The sequence below is a fragment of the Thalia democratica genome, chromosome 2 (genome assembly GCF_965202585.1).
Source record: "Thalia democratica chromosome 2, ktThaDemo2.hap1.1, whole genome shotgun sequence".
NCBI lineage: Eukaryota > Metazoa > Chordata > Thaliacea > Salpida > Salpidae > Thalia > Thalia democratica.
The window spans coordinates 41,649,017-41,669,175 of NC_139166.1; the positions used below are offsets into that span (position 1 = coordinate 41,649,017).

Genomic DNA, 20,159 nt, shown 5'->3' on the forward strand with positions numbered 1-20,159 from the left:
AATATAGTCTATTAAGTATATTTGAACAGTGGAAAGAATGGCCATTTAATTGGATATACAGTAAGTTAATTGTTCTTTTGTTCGATGATTCTTGGGAAAGTAGGCATGGAAGCTGTATGGCTATTAAGAGCATCGTAAAGTATCATGGAAATTCTATTGGTAAAATAAAAAATGCTTCAAATGTTAGTCTTTTGAAATAAAGTGGAGTAAATTATTTTCGTTTTTTACTGTAAGCATATTTAATTAACTAGTTATAAGTTCAATAATATAAATAAATTACTAACTTAAAAAACAATAAATGGACCCTAATAGTAAATAAAATATAATTAAAGTTTTTAGTATTATTTTTTTATCACTCTAATACTTATAATTGCTTATCAAGAAGAAATAATTTTAATTTAGTACTTTTAATTTTTTAAATTGTTTAAGTAAAGCAAGCATAATTTTCTTCTATCCAAATCTGTTTAGTTTTGTAGTTACAATTTTTTGATAGTTAAATAAATGTTGTTTGATAAGAAAATATTATAACTTTCTTATTTTCAGAATGAATATAGAAATGAATGCTACCTGAATGATCTTGCCTTGAGGTTGATAAGTGTCATTTCGCTAGATAGGTTTGCCGACTTCGTTTCTGATCAAGTAGTTTATTTATTTATTTTTTAAATTTAATTAACCATTTAGGACAGAGGGGGTAAGGCACTATTTTATATGTTGATCTTATTTTAATGATCTTCAACTTAGCTAACAGTTGTTTTTTACCGTTTACTTTATTAAAAGTAAGTTTTTGGATATTAGTGGACAAAGTCGGAGAGTTCAATAGGATTATTATGGAAAGGCGAAGCTTATAAGGCAAAAAAAGATTATTTTATTAAAATAAATCTTCTACAATTTTTAAGCAATTTTTCTAAAACTTTGTCAGTTTAATCTTAACTAAATAATAAACATTTCAATTGTAGAATTTTTTTAAAATTTTCAGTAAAAATATTTATTAAAAAAAAAAGGATTTTTATGTTGAGATCATAAAGCTCTTAAACTTGAATAAATTTATTATTTTTAAACCATTTTTTTATTGATCAAAGAAACTTGTCCTAAACAATTAAGGTTAATTGACTAAAAAATAAAGGAGAAAATAGGTTTTTAGTGAATTTTTGAAAATTCAGAGAATATCGACAATAAATTTTTTTTCTTCCATATGTTTGTATCAGAATCACAACTGACGGTATCTCAAAAATTAAATAAATATTTTTTACTCTGTGAAAATATCTTATGCCCTTAAATTAAAGAAATACAAGAATATATATGTCTTTTTCATTTAGACCTAATCTAGTAATTGATATTGTGTTGCTGTACTTAAATAATTGATTTCAAAAGTATGTTTATAATTTTTCTGAGGTTTCATGCATTTAAATCTGAGACAATAAAATTTACGAAAGTAGAATATATAACACAATTAAGTTTTAAAATATAAGACTCTTTTAAGTTTCTATAAAACTAACGCTCTGTTATAGTTATATAAATAATAAAGTATATAAATGTTATTGATCGGCTAATTCGTATTTAGGTAAATATAACTTAAAGTAAAAGTAAGTAAAATATAATTAAACCTATTACTTTCTTTAATCATACTTACATGCAAAGGTGCATTATACAATCATCATAAAGTACTTTAGAAAATACTAGACTACTTTTGTTGGTTAAATATGAAGGCAAAAATAAACTGTTTCAAAATAGCTATTTAGTTATTGCTTTATGCTATAAAAATTCATAGTTTTATAAAAGTGCATGTATATTGTTATATTTGTATTTCTGTTTAAGAACTTTTTAAATAATTCTATACAACTTGTAAAGGTTTTTAAATATGCCTACTAGTACATCTTCGTTATTTAACACTATTTCAGGTAGTTGCACCAGTGAGGGAGTCATGTGCTCAAGCCTTAAGTGTTCTCACTAGCTTTATGAAACCAAAGAATGTTGAATGTAAGTAAACCGAATTAGTTTTAAGGAGAAACATAGTAATGATGATTAAAAATCCAAATAAAAGACAATTTTTTGAATTTAAACTATAAACATGTATTGTTTTTAAGATTTTAAACAAAGGATCTAAAGCAGGGGTTCCCAACCAGGGGTGCTCGCACCCCTTTGGGGTGCGAGATAACATTTCAGGGGGTGCGAAATGGCTTTTAATTTTTGAATTATAAATAAGGAGATTTTCACTCTCTGATAAAGTTTATAAAGTTAAAAAAGTACATTTTGTTATAAAAAGAAGTTGGCGCTCATTTTCTGAATAAATTAATTTTATTAATACGTCATAGAGCAAGAGCGCTTTTCTAGAAGTAAATTTATTTTACTAATTTCATTTAATAGCTGTTAGTTTAGAATTAACACTTCAGTAAAGCTTTCTTAGAGTTTTACACCTGTGAATTTTAATCGTCTATTCTTTAAATATTTTAGTTTCTTAAGTGGCCATTAATTGTTTAAAACTGGTTCTAAATTGGTTCTGTTAAGTTTATTACATTTATAATGTAATCGTTTATTAAGCTTCGTTGTGCAGAAAGTGGTGCTTAAAGATTTAACATCATTAAATTGTAAAATTCACAGCAATTACTGTATGTTATACCATTTAAGAAAACTTGTTTTTAGCTTTAGTAAAACCAATTTTAATAGATCAGTAAAAGTATTCAATTCATAAACTTTGTTTCTATTCATTTCGTTTTTGAACCTAAATAGTTTATCTTTTTCAATCTACTTTTTTTTTATTTATGATGTAAGCATGTATTTTTTTTTTGTTTTTGCTTTTGTACATATCTTTTAAATTTTTAAAATCTTAACTCAAGCCTTTATTATTTTGAAAATTCCTACCTGCTAATAGTTTTGAAAGTAAAACTTAACATAAGCTTAACTTAGAACAGCTGATGTTTTCTACCTTATAAAAAATAGATTAAACTTGTTCGAATATAGTTTGCTATGTTTTATAAATTTCCAAGTATTTTATTTTTGATAATACAGTACACTATCATAAAAATTAAAATACAAATTATTAATTAAACAAACCAATGACTTCATAATCAAATTATAAATAAATAATATAAGCTTATATAGTGTTAGGGGTGCGAAATCAAATTAAGAGACTTTAGGGGTGTGGGGCATCAAAAAGGTTGGGAACCACTGATCTAAAGTTATGCTATTTATTTATTTGTTTATATGAATTTTGTGCACCCCTACATAAGTTTCGTGCACCCTTATATTAATTTCGTGCAAAAAATTGTGCTGTGCATGGCTGCGCACCATGAAGACCGCTGGTATAAGGTGTGCAGGAAACAACTTAATATTTAATGGTTTACATTTTCCTTATTTATAATTGGCCATTTTACTAACCTGACTTAATACAATAACTAGACACAACAATTAAGCGATAAGTCAAGTATACAAAAACACAATATTACTAAATAAATTGTGCAAAGATCACTAAAACTAAAATATGCTTATAAAGTTATTCACAAAATTAACATGTCAAATTATGTTTATATTAAAACTAAAGTAAAACCTCTTTAATTAGTATTTGAACCATATTTTAAAAATTTTAATTAAAAAACTTGAAAAATATTGAATAGAAACTGTTATGCTGAACAATGAAAATATTAAAATAGTAGATTAGTAAGTTTTCAAAAGTTATTAAATTGGTTAAAATGAAAATTTCGTTTTTCTAAATGTTAATTCCGAGTAAAAGTTTAGGCTGCAAAAAACTAGTGAAGAGGTATTAGTTCTTTCTTAAAGCGTACAAGTTTAGATATATGTAAATGGTAAAACAGTTTTAGTACTTTTTTAAACAGTCTAATTTAGACTAGTTATAACTATTGATCTACTGGATCACAAAATTAGGAATTTCCTCATTTTCAAATTAAGATCCGGTCAGATTCAAATTCTTCAGTTAAATTTGATTTTCGTGGAATATCTAAAGTAAATTTAAAACATTTTTCTAATCGTCTTTTTATAGTTCTCCGGGACAAAAACAAATCATTTCTGGATACAATAATTCCTTTCTATTGAGAATATTTTCTGTACAGCGGCAATAGATTATTCACTCTTTAGGCAGTAGCACCAGGGGAAATGCATGATAATGACACATAGACAGTTCAAAACAATATGAACTACATTAAAAATGGTTATCTCTCATACTTAAATATTTTATTTATTTTTTTACCAATTTTAATTCTATGTTAGTTAAAACTGCATTCTTTGAAGCTATAAAATTTGAGGTAGTTGATATTACTTTCGCCATGTACTACTTACGTAGACTCTATGAGGTATGCAGTTTCTTTACGCCTTATATAAATAAAAGTTTTGTTATATTTAACAAATAAGTAAAAAAGTGGACCTACCAAATGTCTTATTATTGAAATAGGAAGTTTTACTTTAACAATATAACTAAAAAACAGTTTATCAAATATATACTCCAGTTTTTTTTAGTAAATATAAAATGTTAAGAAATTTTTTTAATGAAATAATCTTTTAACTGTTTTAGTTTGCACTTTCTATAAAATGATTTCTTTGTTTCTAAAACTTATGTTAATTATTTTTAAGCTTTGAAAAATCCGAGGCGTCGTATATAAGAAACAACTGAATGATAAAAAATTTAAAAGTCAAGGTGTACCCCTTATGACCTTAAGGATTGTAACTCAAAATGAATAAAAACATCATTAAAAGTTTATATCATAGTTTTGTTTACGATAGCGCTATGCTTAGTTATGGTAAAGCATTGTTAAGTAGATAGTAAATGTTTTATCAGGCATAATCAAGTTGCTGTCAAATTTACGCAAGAGAGAAGACTGGGGATTAAGACAAAGTGCCATCGTTTCGTTGCAATATATTATTGCAGTCAAGACAGTACGTTTCTTAATTGATTTATGATAAAAATTAATTTATTATTAAATAAATTGAAAAAACATCTTGTTTGAAACCAAAATAATTAAATTTTTTAAATATTATTTTAAAGTTTATTTGTCTATATTAAATTAGTATTGAAAAATGTTTACCTCTGACAAAATTTTTAATTTTATGAAATGTTTTTAAATTTAAAGTCTACTTTCAATTATACTAAGTTTTTAATAATCTGAAATCAAAAAGTTAACTATTTTTTATTGTTTTTTAAACTAATTGAACGTTTTTAGTATGTTAATACTTTATTATAAATTTTTTTGTGTTATTAAACTTGTAATAAAATCGTATCTAATAAAAAATATTTTTAACAATTCTGAAAAGTTCTAAACAGTTTATGTTTCATTTCTAGTTGCTGAGTACTCTACTGCAGAGTCTACATACAGTTTACTGCAAGATATATGCGTAAAAAACTTAAAAAAATCTTTATAATAGGGTTTCTATACGTAAGTATACTACCGACAAGTATAAATTTAAATAGGCAGTGTATCAATTAGTTTTTTTTTGTAAAAATATTTATTATTATAAACTGAGCTTTTATAGGATATTTTAAGTGAAATTCTTCCCTTATGTCTCGACGATTTGATTGCTGGAATGTATGATTTGGATGGTGATGTGAAAAGTTCTGCTGCTAAGTCTTTTATGCCAACTATTGATCTTTTGGTCTCTAATGAAAAATACAAAGACACAGTTAGTTTGTAGTATATTTATAATTATTTTAAAAGGTAGAATAAATTATAATTAGGAGTTGTTAATTTACTTCTATTAATTTTTTTTGATTCAAATTTTATTTAAGAAAAAGTTGAAAATTATTTTGATTGCTAGAGTTTATTTAGCATAACCTGTTTTATTTTTATTCATGCCTGAAATATTTTTTTATGCTAGAATACTTAATATTATACTTAAAGGTGTGTATTTAGCAATTATTACTAATACGTAGTCTAAATGCCTGTTGCTTTGTTTTATCAGTAATGTTAAATTGTGATCTAGTTAGTTTACACAATGGTTTAGCTGTTTTTAAAACACTAGTTTCGCTCGAAAGTATAAATTTTTCAGTCGCATTTTAGCCTCAACATGGGTTTATAGGATCGACAGCTATAAAAAGATTTTGTAATCAAAATTCATTCTCTGTGCGCTTTCTTTGTGTAATTGTATAATCTATTAAAAAGTTATTCGCTTAATTGTTGAGACATAACATTTTATGAACACATACTAAATCAAGTCCAGATGAAATGAAAACGTAAGTAAACACTACACAAAAATCAAAATTAACGAAATTTATATGCGTTAACAAACACACACAGTTAAACAAATTATTAGATAACTAAATGTATTATCTTAAATAATAACAACTTTTTTTAATCGGAGCGGCTAACAAAATTGACTCACTTTCGATAAGTTAAAGTCTATTTCATATAGCAAACAGAGAATATTTCTCGTTTTACATACAGACTTATTCGTTACTTTAACAATAGCTTGTTTTTATCTACAAACTTAAAATATTTTTAGTGATATTATGCAGACAAAACCCATTATTTCACTCCCGTTTTTTTATATCTTTCAATCATTTTTAAAACTTCAACCTACACTAAGGAGGCGTCCTTTTAATTTGAGAATAAATGTTGCCTCTTCAAGCTAATTAGCAAATTTATTATTGTAAAATAAAAAAGAAAATTATTAAGAAAAGACTACTTTTTTATGTTGTTGCGTTTAATATAAAAATTATAGATAAGTGAAAATAAATCAAAGTATATGTTTATTTAAATGTATAAAATTGTTAATAATAAAACTTGAAATAGTTTTTAGTCTAATTCTGACTATGAAGTTATAAAAATGTTATAGTATATACATAAAATATTTTTATTTAAAATTTTTTCCTTTTGTTAGATAATTGATTTGAATAAAAGTTAAATTATTTAGCAGCTATTATAATAAAACATTGTATTGAGATTAAATCTGAAAGAAAACTAAAGTCCAAAAAAGTCTGTTTATTTGTAATGTTGGTTATAATTGAATGAAATATACTATAGGTTGTTAGCTTAGTGAAAGTTTTGTGGGACTCTCTACTCGATTATGACGATCTTACAGCTTCTACTCAATCTGTCATGTCACTTCTTTCCGAAATTATCAAAGCTGTTCCAAATAAAAGCACAGTGTTAGTTTCAAACATTGTTAGTCTATTTAAGAATATTTATAGTTTACTTATTGTTTCTTATTTTTTTTAACTGTGTTTTTTCATACTGGTGAAAAAAAAAACTTTTTAGATTGGGTGCGAATACTGAAAACTTTGCTTCGAGATTTTCACCATTTTTTGTTCACGTCGATGAAAAAGTACGAAAAGCTGCCATTGATACTTATTCAACTGTACTTGAAGTTGAAGTTCACAAAGTAGTATTTTATAATGTTTCACTTAACGAAAAACTCAGAAATACTTGTCAATAAAAATACAAAAAAAAGAATAAAAATCAAACATAAAAATCTAACTTTTCCCTTAGCAACACGTGCCTTTTATGACTTTAAAAACACATTTTTTTCTTTAAAAGATCTGTTGTACTGAAGGTATAAGTATTTCTTAACAAAAAACTTTTTTAGTTTCTAATGATGAATTATAATTAGACCAACTTGTTTTTCAACTTAATTTTTTTACAATTCTTTAGAAACTTTATTTTACATCTTCATAATGTTTTTAAAAGTACAGTGGGGACATAATATACCGTTGTTAATTTTTATTTTTTCAAGTTCTTGTCTTTTAAGTATTTATAAAATATTATTAACTTATTTACATATTTAGTTAACTCTTTTAATTAAAAGACAGAGAAAAGTAACGGAAAAATTGTATGGAGTGACTGTACAGTTGTCAAGTTTTTATCTGATTTATTTTGTGCATGTATGTTGGAAAAGTCTGATTCACTACAAAAACAACTTCTAGAAGTAAATGTGTTGTATATTTTGTATAGTATTTTTTAAAATTAAATTTAAATTAAAAATAAAATTAAAGTTTTTGATTGTACATTTTTTATGCATGTAACAAACTTACAGGTTTTTCGCCATTTAGTGCGGAATACAAGCAAAAACTCATTAGATGTTGCACTAGAATCAGCTAGTTTATGGCTAGTTATTATGTCCCAACAAATGTCAAACCTGTTTAGTTGTGAAATTCTTAATAACTTTCCAATTTTGGTTTGTTATGGTTTTTACTTTTTTAAGTATTATATATATAAAAATTTTTAAATTTCGTCTTTAAAAGAAATTGTACTGAAATTTAGTTGATATGTTGTGATTACTACATGAAACTTAGTTGATATTTTTTAAGTTGAACTGGAAAAAAAAAACATTAAAAATTGGTATAGAATAAAGGCATCTACTTAATTAAGGTTTGTACCCTAAATTATAAAGTTATTAATAACTAATAACGAATAACTTCTATCTATAGTATGAAAAAAACTTTGCTAAATTACTTTAAGCATAAATTAGTGAGGGATCATCTATAATTATAGGCCCAATTTACGAAATTCTTTCATGGTCCGTTATAGCTTAAAGTGTTATATTAAGAAAGACTGAAAAAAAATAATTGTAACTAAAGTATTATAAAATAAGCACTAATGTTTACTCAGAATTGAATTCAGAGCATGTTTGTCAATTGAAAAAGTTGCGTTATTTAAATTGTTTTTGTAAGTAAAAAATACTACAAGGGCTGGGTATTTCTGCTTGATGTTTTTTTAGAAAGTGTACAGTGTTTTCAATTAAAATTTATTCAAAAAACATACTTTCTAAAAAACTTACTTTACATCAGTAATTAATACAATGTTGTTTTCTTATATTATTAAACTTTTTAAAGGTGCTTGAAAATAAAACAGTTACTAAAAAACTATATAAAACATCACAATACTTCTCAAAAAAGTGAATTAGTATTTTCAATATTTTTTAAACAACAAATTGCACAGTTCACAACTTATTAAACTGAAACACGTTTCTTTACATTAAACTATTTATGTAATTCTACGAAGTCCTCAAAATATTAGTACTACAAAGAATTAAAAAAACATAACTTTTTGTAATTTTTAAAAGTATAAAGATATCAAAGTGGGTTTGCAAGCTGCCATTGACCATCTTAGTGATTGAAAAATTAAACCAATAGTTTTATTCGATAGTTTAGAGCTGGGTTCTTTAAAAAACTGTGTTTAGTTCTATTGTTCTTTTCTTTGATTTAGTGTTAATTTGAAAAAAATAAGATTCTTGGATTTTTTAAAGTAAGATGTATATTGTTTCTCATTAGAAAAACTGCTATTCTTTCCGAAAACTGATTGGTGTTTTTCGGGCAACTTAGGTATTTTTAAGAATTAAGTTTCTTAAAACACCCGTTTCAGACAGTTCTAATTTTTAAAAGTATTAGAAAATATGACAAGGAATCTATATACAAATTTACAAATATGTATTTTACAGCCTAAAGGGAATGTAACAGTTATTTTTTAGGTTTTAGGTATTTTTAGGAATAAGTGTAATTCTCTTAAGGTAGTCATTTAACTTTATTCTCTTCTTAGTCTTAAAGGTTCATTATAAATTAAAACTTGAATTATTTTTAAAATAAAAAACAAACCTTATAAGGCCTTATTCTGTATGTAAATTTAATTTTTGATTATATAATAGTGCTTTTTGTGTTAGTTATATGTCAAAGACTGCTTGCCCCCTTTTCAGCCAACTGTGCATATAAGTTACAAGTATGGGTAAATGATTTAATAACTAATATCAATTCACAAACAATAAATAATGTTACTAATCTAGAGCGTTGGATAGTATTTATGTAATGAGACTTGAATCAAAAAAAGTTTATGTTTTTAGAAAAACACGCATTTATCATCTGTTTTATTTTTTATCTTGAGCTGCTTATATTATTTTTTGACTTTTTTAGACTTGTGTTATTAGTTTAACACAGAAAAATGTACGTCAGCTCAATAAATTATTGTTTTGTCCAAATTGTTGTTATATATTCCAACGAACTTATTTCGTTCATTTTTATATTTACGGAATTCATAGCAAACTACAAATTTTTGATTATTTTTTTAACTAGGAAGATCTGTTTTTTATTATTGCATTTAAAAAACTAACCATTTACTATCATACTATTTTTTTCCACTGCTATTTTTTTGATAATATAAAGTTGAATACACATGTATTTAAACTGTTTATTTCATATAAATAGACAGCTTTGGGTAAAAACAATGATAATGGTTTATGCATTGGAGGAATTTACCATTGTACAAGTCAGATGACAGAAAATGAAGTTCATATTTCAATTACAAGAAATAATCTTGCAAGGTTCTTAAATTAATTATTTCTTATTAGATTTGTTATGTTTTTAAATTATATACTTTATTTTAATGTGGTGATTTTATAATTTACATTAAACTATGCTTAATTTTTTTATAGTTTTTAAAGTGAGCCTATGTATTATCAATTTTTAATAGTTTGAATACTTTCTATTCTTAGAAAATAAAGAAGAAAAATTAAGTTATGAGATAGCTAGATTTATATCCGTTATCTTAATATTTTTTCTTTTTTTCAGCATGCTAGGTGTGATGTGCTTACATTCAACTAATGGAATTTCGTTATTAGAGTCTCTCTTGATTCCTTATCATGAATCTCCATCGTCTTTGCACAGATCTGTTGCTTCAGATGTTCTTAGTTCGATGTGGACTGAAGCTTTTTACATAAAAGTAGATTTAAGTTTGATTAGATTTGATTGTTTTTACAAGTACTAATATTGATGGTGCTTCATTGCATATATAATGGTAGGAAAGTTTTCCGGGTCGAATAAAACCAACTTTCCTTGAGTGAAATAAGTATTTTTTTATAGTTCAGTTTTATATTTATTTTATATTTAGTAAAAATAAATTTATAGTTGTATATAAGTATGTTCTTTTTATTTTTAAATGTTGTCTGTTATTGTTTACAACTAAAACCATTAGAATGATGTTTTGAAACTAAAAAAATGAGCAAAAACTTATTAATAAAAAACTTACTCAGAAAATCCCGTTTTTGCCATGTGATAAATTGCATAAGTCATTGGAGACGGTACTGAACCAACAAATATATTATTCTGAAGTTTCAAATGAGGTTGTTGAGCTTCAAAAAGATGCTAATTATTATTTCAGCTGCTTAAAAAAGAAAGGTTTTATCAAGGTAATTTTTTTAATATATTAAATATTGTTTTCTTCACAAACTATTTTTCATTTAGAATAAAAGCTAAAAGTTCTTATCAATGAAACTTTTATTTTAGTTCGATTAGCCAAAAAATATACCTTTTTTATAAAGTTTTGACTATTTAGTTTTTAGTTTTTAAACATAAAAACTAACTTTTTATTTTAATTATTACTCTGTTGATGTTATGTGTTTTTTATAATAAATACAATATTGTCAAAAAACAAATTCTAATCATTTATTTTCTTTGAGAAAAAGGCTTAGTTTTTTTTTTCAGGAAGAAGTTCCTGTTATTGGTTTATACACACCTGATAATGTTATACAACTTTGTACATCTATGGTTGAAGATTTACACTCAGCGTCAATGAATTGTAACAAAGGTTTAATTATTAAATAAGTTTTGTTAAAACTGCCAATAGTGTTTGACTTCATACAATATTATTTATAAATGTTATAAAATATTTTCTTTAAAAAGTTCAATTTTATAGTTGAATTAAATTTTAGCTCAATATACCTTTTACTTTATTTAAATAAATATATTGACCATAAACATTTTGTAAATCAACTTTTGAAATGAAAGTTTTTTATACATACTGTCCAAAACCGAGATTTTAATAGTATTTGTATAATTTTTCAGAGCTTATTGAACAACGTGATTTTTTGTTAACATCAGCTCAAAAAGTCAATAAAAGTTACGCTTGCGTGGACAATCGTGCCAAAAGTTGTGCTGCTCAAGTGTTTGTTGAAAGTAGTAAATTTCTGTGTAAATTTGATACCATACACAACTTGTCAACTTTGTGGAAGCTACCTGCTAAATTGAATAATATAATTAGGCCGTTAATGGAAACTATAAAGGTTATTTTAGGTTGTTTGTTTTTAGGTAAGTAGAAAGCACTAAAAAGTAGTTTAATATAATACTTACTAATTATTATTTTTTAGCTGCAAAAGGTTTAGTTTTTCAGCTTCCAAATAAGGATGAGTTTGGTAGAGTATATTTAAAAGTTTTGCTGTACAATAAATAATAACCAGGGTGGCCACTTAACCTGGAATCCTGGAAAAACCTGGAATTTGACAATTTAGGCTAAAAAACCTGGAAAAGCCTGAAGTCTTAATCAATTTTCATGTTAAATAGTATATAGATAGATATTTTTTGTAGTCATCAAAATTTTATTGAATAACACATTTAAAGTAGCTTGACAGTATTTTTTCAATTTTGTTAAACTACTTGACACAGTTTTTAGCCTATAACTTAATTTTCAACTAAAAATAGATCCAAAAACACTAAAACAGTATACTTTAAAAACTTGAAAGAAATTTTTCAAAAACCATTGGCAACCCTGAATAATTCATATGAAAAAATAGTAATCATATACGTAAATAACAAAGTTTAATAAAAAAAAAATTTAAGGATTGTTTGACTTAGGATGTCACAAAATTATTTACGAACGAAATAAAATGAGCAAATGAGCTTGTAGGTATTGACAATGGTTTTGAAATAATCGTTTGATTTTATTATAAGTATTTTAGTACCAAAAAAAGAAAACAAATCAAACTAAAAAAGGCTAACATTACTTGGAAGATTTTGGGGAGATTTTATATTTTAACGGCCTAAAAAATATTTGTTCTAAATGTCTTAAAAGTGAACTGATTTATTTTTGATTTACTTCTATTTTTAAAATATTTCAAACCAATTCCAAACTTTGATTCCTTAAGACAATTTTATTTTAGAAACTCTTTGAAAGAAATTTACCTTTAATGAAAACTAAAGTTTGCTAATATATTTAAAAGTTTAAAAACTAACACAGTTACTACCCTGATGAATTTGTTTTTGTATATGAGTATATTCCTAAGCTGATCTCCCCATTGAAAAAAAATTGATATAATAGAGCACAAATTTACACCAAGGTTTCCCAAACTAATTTTAATAATTACCAACTTGGCAGAAAAAAATTGATTAATATTTAGATATTGCATCTTTACTAGTTTATTATTTATTAAATTTTTCATTACCTTACTAGTCATTTACCCCTGATAGCCTAAATCACCTTTTTTAAGAAATCCTGATTTTAAATATGTAATTGTAGCATTATACCTAATGTATCATATAAAGTAAAATTGGTTAAATTTAACCTACAGTAGTTTATAGAATAAAGAAGATTCGAATTTAAATTAAAGGCATGTCCAACTTTTTTATCACAAAAATTACTTTTGGCTTTAAAAGCATAAAGTGTATTCTATATAATACTTTTTATACACCAAAAAAATATTACTTGTGAGATTAATATAACCAGTTTTGTTAAAAAAGTTCGATATAAACGTTTGGAATTAAAAATTTCAAGGCTGATTTTCTAGGAATTTTGAAAAGTTCATTAAAAAATTTATGTCCTTTCATTTTTAAAGCTATTGGTCTGAAATTATCAGGAAATGTTACTTGCATTAAAAGAAAAAATGATTTTGTAACAATAAAAAAAAAAAAACGATCAAAAGAAGAATTTTTTTTTTTTTTTTGAAAAATAAATTTAGTCAAATTAAAGAAAAATGTTACAACAGAATATTTAATTACTAAGTTAAGATTAAACTGAGAAAGTGAGAAAGATTGCTGTAAAGCTGTAAGAGAAATTATATTTTTAATAAAATAGTATTTTCTTGCCTCATTAACTTTGTCTTTCCATAATAATTCTATTGAACTCTCCGACTTTGTCCCCTCTTATCTCAAAAACTAATTTTTATAATAATAAACGGTAAAAAGCAACTCCTAACTAAGTTGAAGATCATCAAAATAAGGTTAAAAAATGTGCCGTACACCATTATGCCCTTAATATCTCTTTTAGAAATTATAAATGGTACAACTGAAATGTTTTTAAATTTTTTTAAAGAAATAGTTGAAAAATAAGCTACGTAGTAAGAAAAGACTTAAGTAAAAAACGTAAAAAAAAGGTTTTAAAAAGGCCAATGGTAAATTAATTTTTCCACAGACATTATTTTTGTGGAATAAGTTACCCGTTTAGGTAGTTTCGTGTAAGATTTTAGATTGCGTTCAAAGCTTTATAAAATAGTTTCAACAAAATAGTTGACACAGGGTTGCCACTTTACCTGGAAAAACCTGGAATTTTAACAATTTTCACATGTTCAGTAGTAAAATTTCGATTTGACTCAAAAAATCTCGTAAAAATAAAAAAAAATTGTCGTCATCAAAAATTATTTTCATCAAAAACATACTTAAAGTAGCTTTACAGTATCTTTTCAATGTTTTTATACTATTTAACACAGTTTTTTACCTTAAACTTGACTTTAAGCTAAAAATAGACCAAAAAATGTGTACTTTTACAAACCTTGAAGATATTTGGAAAACGTTGAAAAATGTTTGAAAAAACAAGTGGCAACTCTGTTGACAGTAATAATGTGTCGATAGTATCGATAATGAACAAAAATATGTAATTAAAGTACTCAAAATCAGGGTTTCCCAAAGTTGATGGCACCTTGATAGCTACTTCAGAAATTTAGGGGCCATAAGCTGCAAAGGGGAAAGGGTGGGGCTGATTAGTAAAGGGGCGATAGAGACATAGTTTAAAACTTACACTAGATAATCTGGAGTTAATGATGAAGAGCAAAAAAAATAAGGTATTAGGCGTACTTTAGAGTATTTTTGAAAATTACACTTAATATTACATGAAGTCTACACTAGGTGTTACGAGAAAATTTAAAACTATACTATATTTTGCGGGAAAATTTTAAAACATACACTATATATCCTGTATCCTGGAGTTGGTTATGAAAGTAAGAAGAGTCTTAGGGTAGTTTTTTGATATATCCTATTCGAGGGGGCTATTGCTTTATTAACTTCTTTAAAAATGGGCCTATAAAGAAAACTTGGGAAAACCTGATCTAAGTTAACAACTCTTTATTATTACTTACTATAATAGTTATATTTTCCATACGCCTTACCGTGAAAAGTATAACTTTTTAGGATTTTCATTTGAAATATAAGTACAGCAACTAAGTCTTCTTGAAATTGTTTTATTACTAAAATATTTTGACTAAATTACCTAGAAGTAGTATTCACTGCGTCTATTACATTTTTAAGTCGTGTTCAATAAATATCTATCTACTTTAAAACTATATGCTCTATTTATACTAATTTTTTTTTTGTTGCAGGGAAACCTATGTTTTGATATTTTAAAACTTATTTTTTTTTATAAATTATACATTTAGGTGACTATTTGTTATTATACATCTAAACTATTTTTCTCTTCCTTTGTCTTCTGTTGTTAAGAGCTACGGTTTTTTATGTCTGATCTAACGTTGCCCTACATATAATAATGATAGTAATAAGATTTACTGCTCTATTTTTGTTTTCTATGAAATTATAAATTTTCTCAACAATCAAAAAAATCTAGCACCAGTCTATTTTCAATATATTTTTTTTTAAACAGTTCAATTAGTAACTTTAAGGATATAAAATGACTTGTAATTAGACTAAGGTTTCTCAAAATAAACAATATCGCCCCTTTAGGGACGATATTGGCTATCAGGGGCGCTAAATAGTAAGGCGGATAAAAGGTAAATGGGTAATTAGATGTTAAAGGGGTGATATCTAATAAATGGGTCCGATAGTTTGAAAATTCTGCCAGGTGCGTTTACGAAAAGGAGATTCGGAAACCCTGATTTAGACTAAGATGTAAAATCATTTAGTAATTGTGATCAAATTCTATTTAGTTTTACTTTAAAACACAACTGCTACTGTCGTTCTGAATAAAAGATTCACAAAAAAGCAAAAAAAAAAAGATTGAAGATGCTGTTTTATACTTATAATCTTTATCCAATAAACGAAAGAACTTGTGTAAAATAATTATGTTCAGTTCATATAAGCGAAATTAAATTTTATTGTAAATTAATTCTTTTGATTGCTTAGATAAAACATATCTTCCTTTCCGAACAAGTAGTGCTTCACACTGGATAATAAAACGGTAACTAAGAAAACTGTACTTTAAATCTGTTATGAATTTAGTTTGAATAATTTCACTGATTAGTATTTTGTTAAAACTTTTGTCACAAATGTATTTTAATCAATACTTAAGTATTGTTATTTATAAAATGTTAAAAAACCACAGAAAGAAACCAATGAGGCGGTAGTCCTAAAAATATCTCATACTTTGTCGAAACTAATAGAAGTGTGTGTGGAACGAGTTCCTTGTCCAAATAACAAGTTGATAAAAAACTTGACCGTCACCCTAACAACCAATCGTTCATTATACCCAACGAACGAGTATATTCAATCGTTTTTTTCAAGTTTGTTGTGGTATATTTAGCATATAATAAAATTGAGTTGATTATTGAAATTAAAATATTGGTCAATTTTCTGCCTTGTCAACACCTATTATAATTTTCAACATTTATTCTTATATAACAAAGTAAACGATTTACTAGTGATTTAAGTTTAATGTGAAACTACAGTTTTACAGTGGTAACACTAACAGTGATCATCAGTTACAATAAACTTGTAAAATCACTACATATGGCTGTATTTATACTAAAAACAAAAGATACTAATTAGGCGTGATAATTGTTTTCAAGTAAAGTTAACTAGTTTGCATTTAGCTAATAAAGGGATAAGTAAAATAAATAAGTAAGTGATGTAACCAAAGTTTTATGATAAAAACTTAATGTTAGGAAACTTAAACAGAAAAAAAAATGAAAAAAAAAATCAGTACATATACATACAAATAAGCACATCAAACATTACAAAAGCACTTTGCTTATGCTTCCTCCAGTTCTTTAGTAATTATTTAGCTTGATGTCTACAAGTAATCATAAGTTCGTTTCTTCTGTTGATACTGTTCATATTTTTCCTTTAGAATTGTTAGCGCCTCATAGTTTGCATGTGTCTCTGCCTTGTCTGGATTTTCGAATTTGCTCGATTATTTTCCATTGGATTTCATATTCTTTTTTTTTTAGTCTGTGGATTTCTCCAGATAGTTCATTGAGTTCATATATATTTTTACATTTTTAATGATTCTTTTGGTCTGAGTCAGACTTAAATGTTGTTTTTAAATGTGATTCTTTTTTGATATCGTTTTCTGTTAGTCATATATACACCTTGCTTTCGTTGTTAGTCTTTATTTTAGCTTCAATATGACATTTTCTTTTCTACACTTACTATTTTTTAATTAACATTCGAGTTTTTTTTCTGCAGTTGCACTTTTTTGCACTATTTTTATTTTTTTTAGCTTGAAGGATCTTAAAATTATGACATTTGATGGTTTTTTCAATGTTGATCATGCAAGAGTAGCTGATCTTCACATTATTTTTGTTGATAAAGTTCTTCATTTTGCTCTTTTAACCGAAATGTTTGTTTATTAAGTTGATGAAATTTCTGCCTCTGTTTGTTTTTATTGCCTTATCATATGGCGGATAAAATCACAATATTTTTTGTTTTCTATTTTCACCTCTTTTGGTCGGTGCAATAAACTTAAATCACTAGTGAAATGTTTACATGAAAGTCTTTAATTTTTTTTAAATTTAGCAAAGTTCTATAGCTTGAAATAATTTTGAGTATACAAATTATATTTATTAAAATTTATATGATAAATTAAGATAAAAAACTATGTCAAGCTTTCAATATCTTTAAATCTCATAATAAAATTTATAATAATTTTTTATACTAATACAAAATAACAAAAATTTCTTTTTGAATTAATAATAATTTAAAATAAGCAATAAAGTCAAGATAAAATAATTTGTTTAGTTTTTAGTGTCTCAGACTAAAATTATTTCCCATTTTTTAATCTAATTGTGTTCTTTTTTATAGAAAGTGTAGTTTGTTTTTACTTTTTAGCATATTTATAAAAAAAAAAGAAAAACTTGTTACTAATAGTTTCTTACATGTTTTATTAACATTAAAATCATAATCATCAGTACGTTTAACTAGTTCACTATGAATATTATATCAAAGTAATATTTAACTGTTTTTTGTAATAAGAATTTTAAACCAAAAATCAACTAAGAAATACGTTATTGATTCTAACAGAAAGTATAATCGAATCTTTTCGCTTGAAAAACTCAAACTTGTGCAGAGATGCAATTCTTACCATACTGTACCAGAGATGTAAGCTGGAAGCTTGTTTAAAAAAGAATAGAAACACACCTACAACTCAATCGGTAGTTTGTTTTATATCTATGTTATTTTTTTTATTACATGTGAGAACTTTTTACTTCCTACAATATTGATATTTTTATGTATATAATTTCATACATAGTTTCAAGTTTTCCTTTTATAAAATAGATTTAAACAGTAATTATTTTTGTTTTATCCTTTGAATTTTTTATGTTGATAGCTTTGGTTTGTTTATTAAGTTTGTTTATTAATATTTTGTATAGAGAGAAAATATATCAAGTGGTAATGCATCGATTTGCTTGAAAACAATCTGCAGCAATTTTAAAGAAAAGCTGTTTGACTCTGTGGGACATGTGGAAAAAATCTTTAGTTGTATAAATGGTTTGAATTATTTGTTAATTAAAATATTTGATTTAAAAAAAAATATTTTTACATAGAAGATGATAGTTTTTTAAAGAAGACGTCGGACTTAGAGTTGAAAGTTTTAATACAAGCTATTGCTCTTCTCTCCTCTATCTTTGATTCCTTGGAGTCTACTATTGCTCTAAAAGTAAAACCTATAAAAGTTTATTTTTTTCATTGTTTAATAACAACTACAAAACGTTTTATATTTCAGGTTATTGAAAAATATTTAAGAAGCTTGCTTAATCTTTTGTACCATGACTATTCTAACGTTCGCTTTATCACTTCGAACTGTTTAGCTTTAATGGCTAAACATCAACCTCGACATGTATTGCCTAGCATTATTGAAGAGGTCAGCTTGTGGTGTAATAGAATTGTATTGGCTGTGTAATGATAGTTATAAGAATATTCTATTTTAGTTTTTATGAATACCTAGTATTTGTTTGTAAATATATTATTAAATGTTATAGTTCTGTTTTATATATATAACTTTATAAATTGTATATAACTAATATCATATATTTTTTTTGTACAATTTTAATTTTTTTAATGTATAATTGAAATACTTTTATGAATTGTGTATTTATAATACTAAAAATTAATTAAAATTAAACATGTTAAAAATAATTGTTGCTACCTTGCAATAAGAAATATTTTAGTACTGAAATTTTTTAATAGAAAAAAATTACAATTGTTTACTTTAATTTAACAAACAAAGCATTTAATGTAGGTTTTACCTAACTTTGAATCCAACAATCTTTCTAAGAGAAGAGGCTCCGTAGAAACTATAGCAAGTAAGTTTATTTTGTTAAATTTTAATATAGTCAAATTTATATCAAAACTGTTCATTAAAACAGAGTTGCTACTTAACCTAGAAAAACCTGGAATTCGACAATTTAGGCGAAAATAACCTGAAAAAACCTAGAGTTTTTAATAATTTTAACATTTTTAGTAGTAAAATTTCGATTTGACACAAAAAATCTATCATATAGATAAGATTTTTTTTTCATTAAATTTTTTTTTTAAATACACATTTAAAGTAAATTTACAGTATCTTTTCAATGTTTTTATACTATATAACAAAATTTCTTATATAGAAATTTACTTGAAACTAAAAATAGACCCAAAAATGAGTACTTTTAAAAGCCTGGAAGAAATTTAGAAAACCTGGAAAATTTTTGAAAAAAAAAACGAGTGGCAACCCTGTTAAAAGTAAGATAATTAAACCACAGAAGCACTTTAAGAGTATCAAGCAGTAGTATACGTTTCTTTGTATTTTTACAATACATAGTTTATTTTTGATTTTTAAATTTGTACTCAAGAGTATTTATAAAAGTTTGCATAACTTAAATTCTACATAGTTCAAGATAATTTTTTGTATTCAATAGTTTACAGTAGTGTCGGAATTAAAGTTATTCAATACTACAATCAAAATTGCTACACACTTAAGGAGACTCAGGATATTTTGATTTTTTTTTTTAACTCTGGATGACTTTAGGTAGTTTTATAT

The 20,159-nt window shown here is 25.1% G+C and overlaps 1 protein-coding gene across 2 annotated transcripts in view; it reads left to right on the plus strand.

Moving 5' to 3' along the window:
- The window catches only part of LOC145830086 (TATA-binding protein-associated factor 172-like), a 58,488-nt gene that overhangs the window by 21,671 nt on the left and 16,658 nt on the right, over positions 1 to 20,159 (plus strand). Inside the window, exons 9-28 of one of the 2 annotated variants that reach the window (XM_082937974.1) lie at positions 30 to 182; positions 544 to 639; positions 1,899 to 1,977; positions 4,787 to 4,884; positions 5,479 to 5,625; positions 6,966 to 7,090; positions 7,200 to 7,323; positions 7,747 to 7,866; positions 7,975 to 8,115; positions 10,136 to 10,251; positions 10,499 to 10,649; positions 10,960 to 11,115; positions 11,411 to 11,513; positions 11,771 to 11,988; positions 16,245 to 16,422; positions 18,161 to 18,291; positions 18,511 to 18,628; positions 18,685 to 18,797; positions 18,864 to 19,001; positions 19,380 to 19,443. In XM_082937974.1, coding sequence (XP_082794100.1) covers positions 30 to 182; positions 544 to 639; positions 1,899 to 1,977; positions 4,787 to 4,884; positions 5,479 to 5,625; positions 6,966 to 7,090; positions 7,200 to 7,323; positions 7,747 to 7,866; positions 7,975 to 8,115; positions 10,136 to 10,251; positions 10,499 to 10,649; positions 10,960 to 11,115; positions 11,411 to 11,513; positions 11,771 to 11,988; positions 16,245 to 16,422; positions 18,161 to 18,291; positions 18,511 to 18,628; positions 18,685 to 18,797; positions 18,864 to 19,001; positions 19,380 to 19,443 — 2,569 coding nt within the window. The remainder of the gene's footprint in view (positions 1 to 29; positions 183 to 543; positions 640 to 1,898; positions 1,978 to 4,786; positions 4,885 to 5,478; positions 5,626 to 6,965; positions 7,091 to 7,199; positions 7,324 to 7,746; positions 7,867 to 7,974; positions 8,116 to 10,135; positions 10,252 to 10,498; positions 10,650 to 10,959; positions 11,116 to 11,410; positions 11,514 to 11,770; positions 11,989 to 16,244; positions 16,423 to 18,160; positions 18,292 to 18,510; positions 18,629 to 18,684; positions 18,798 to 18,863; positions 19,002 to 19,379; positions 19,444 to 20,159) is intronic. The other variant, XM_082937975.1, reaches the window with a different exon arrangement.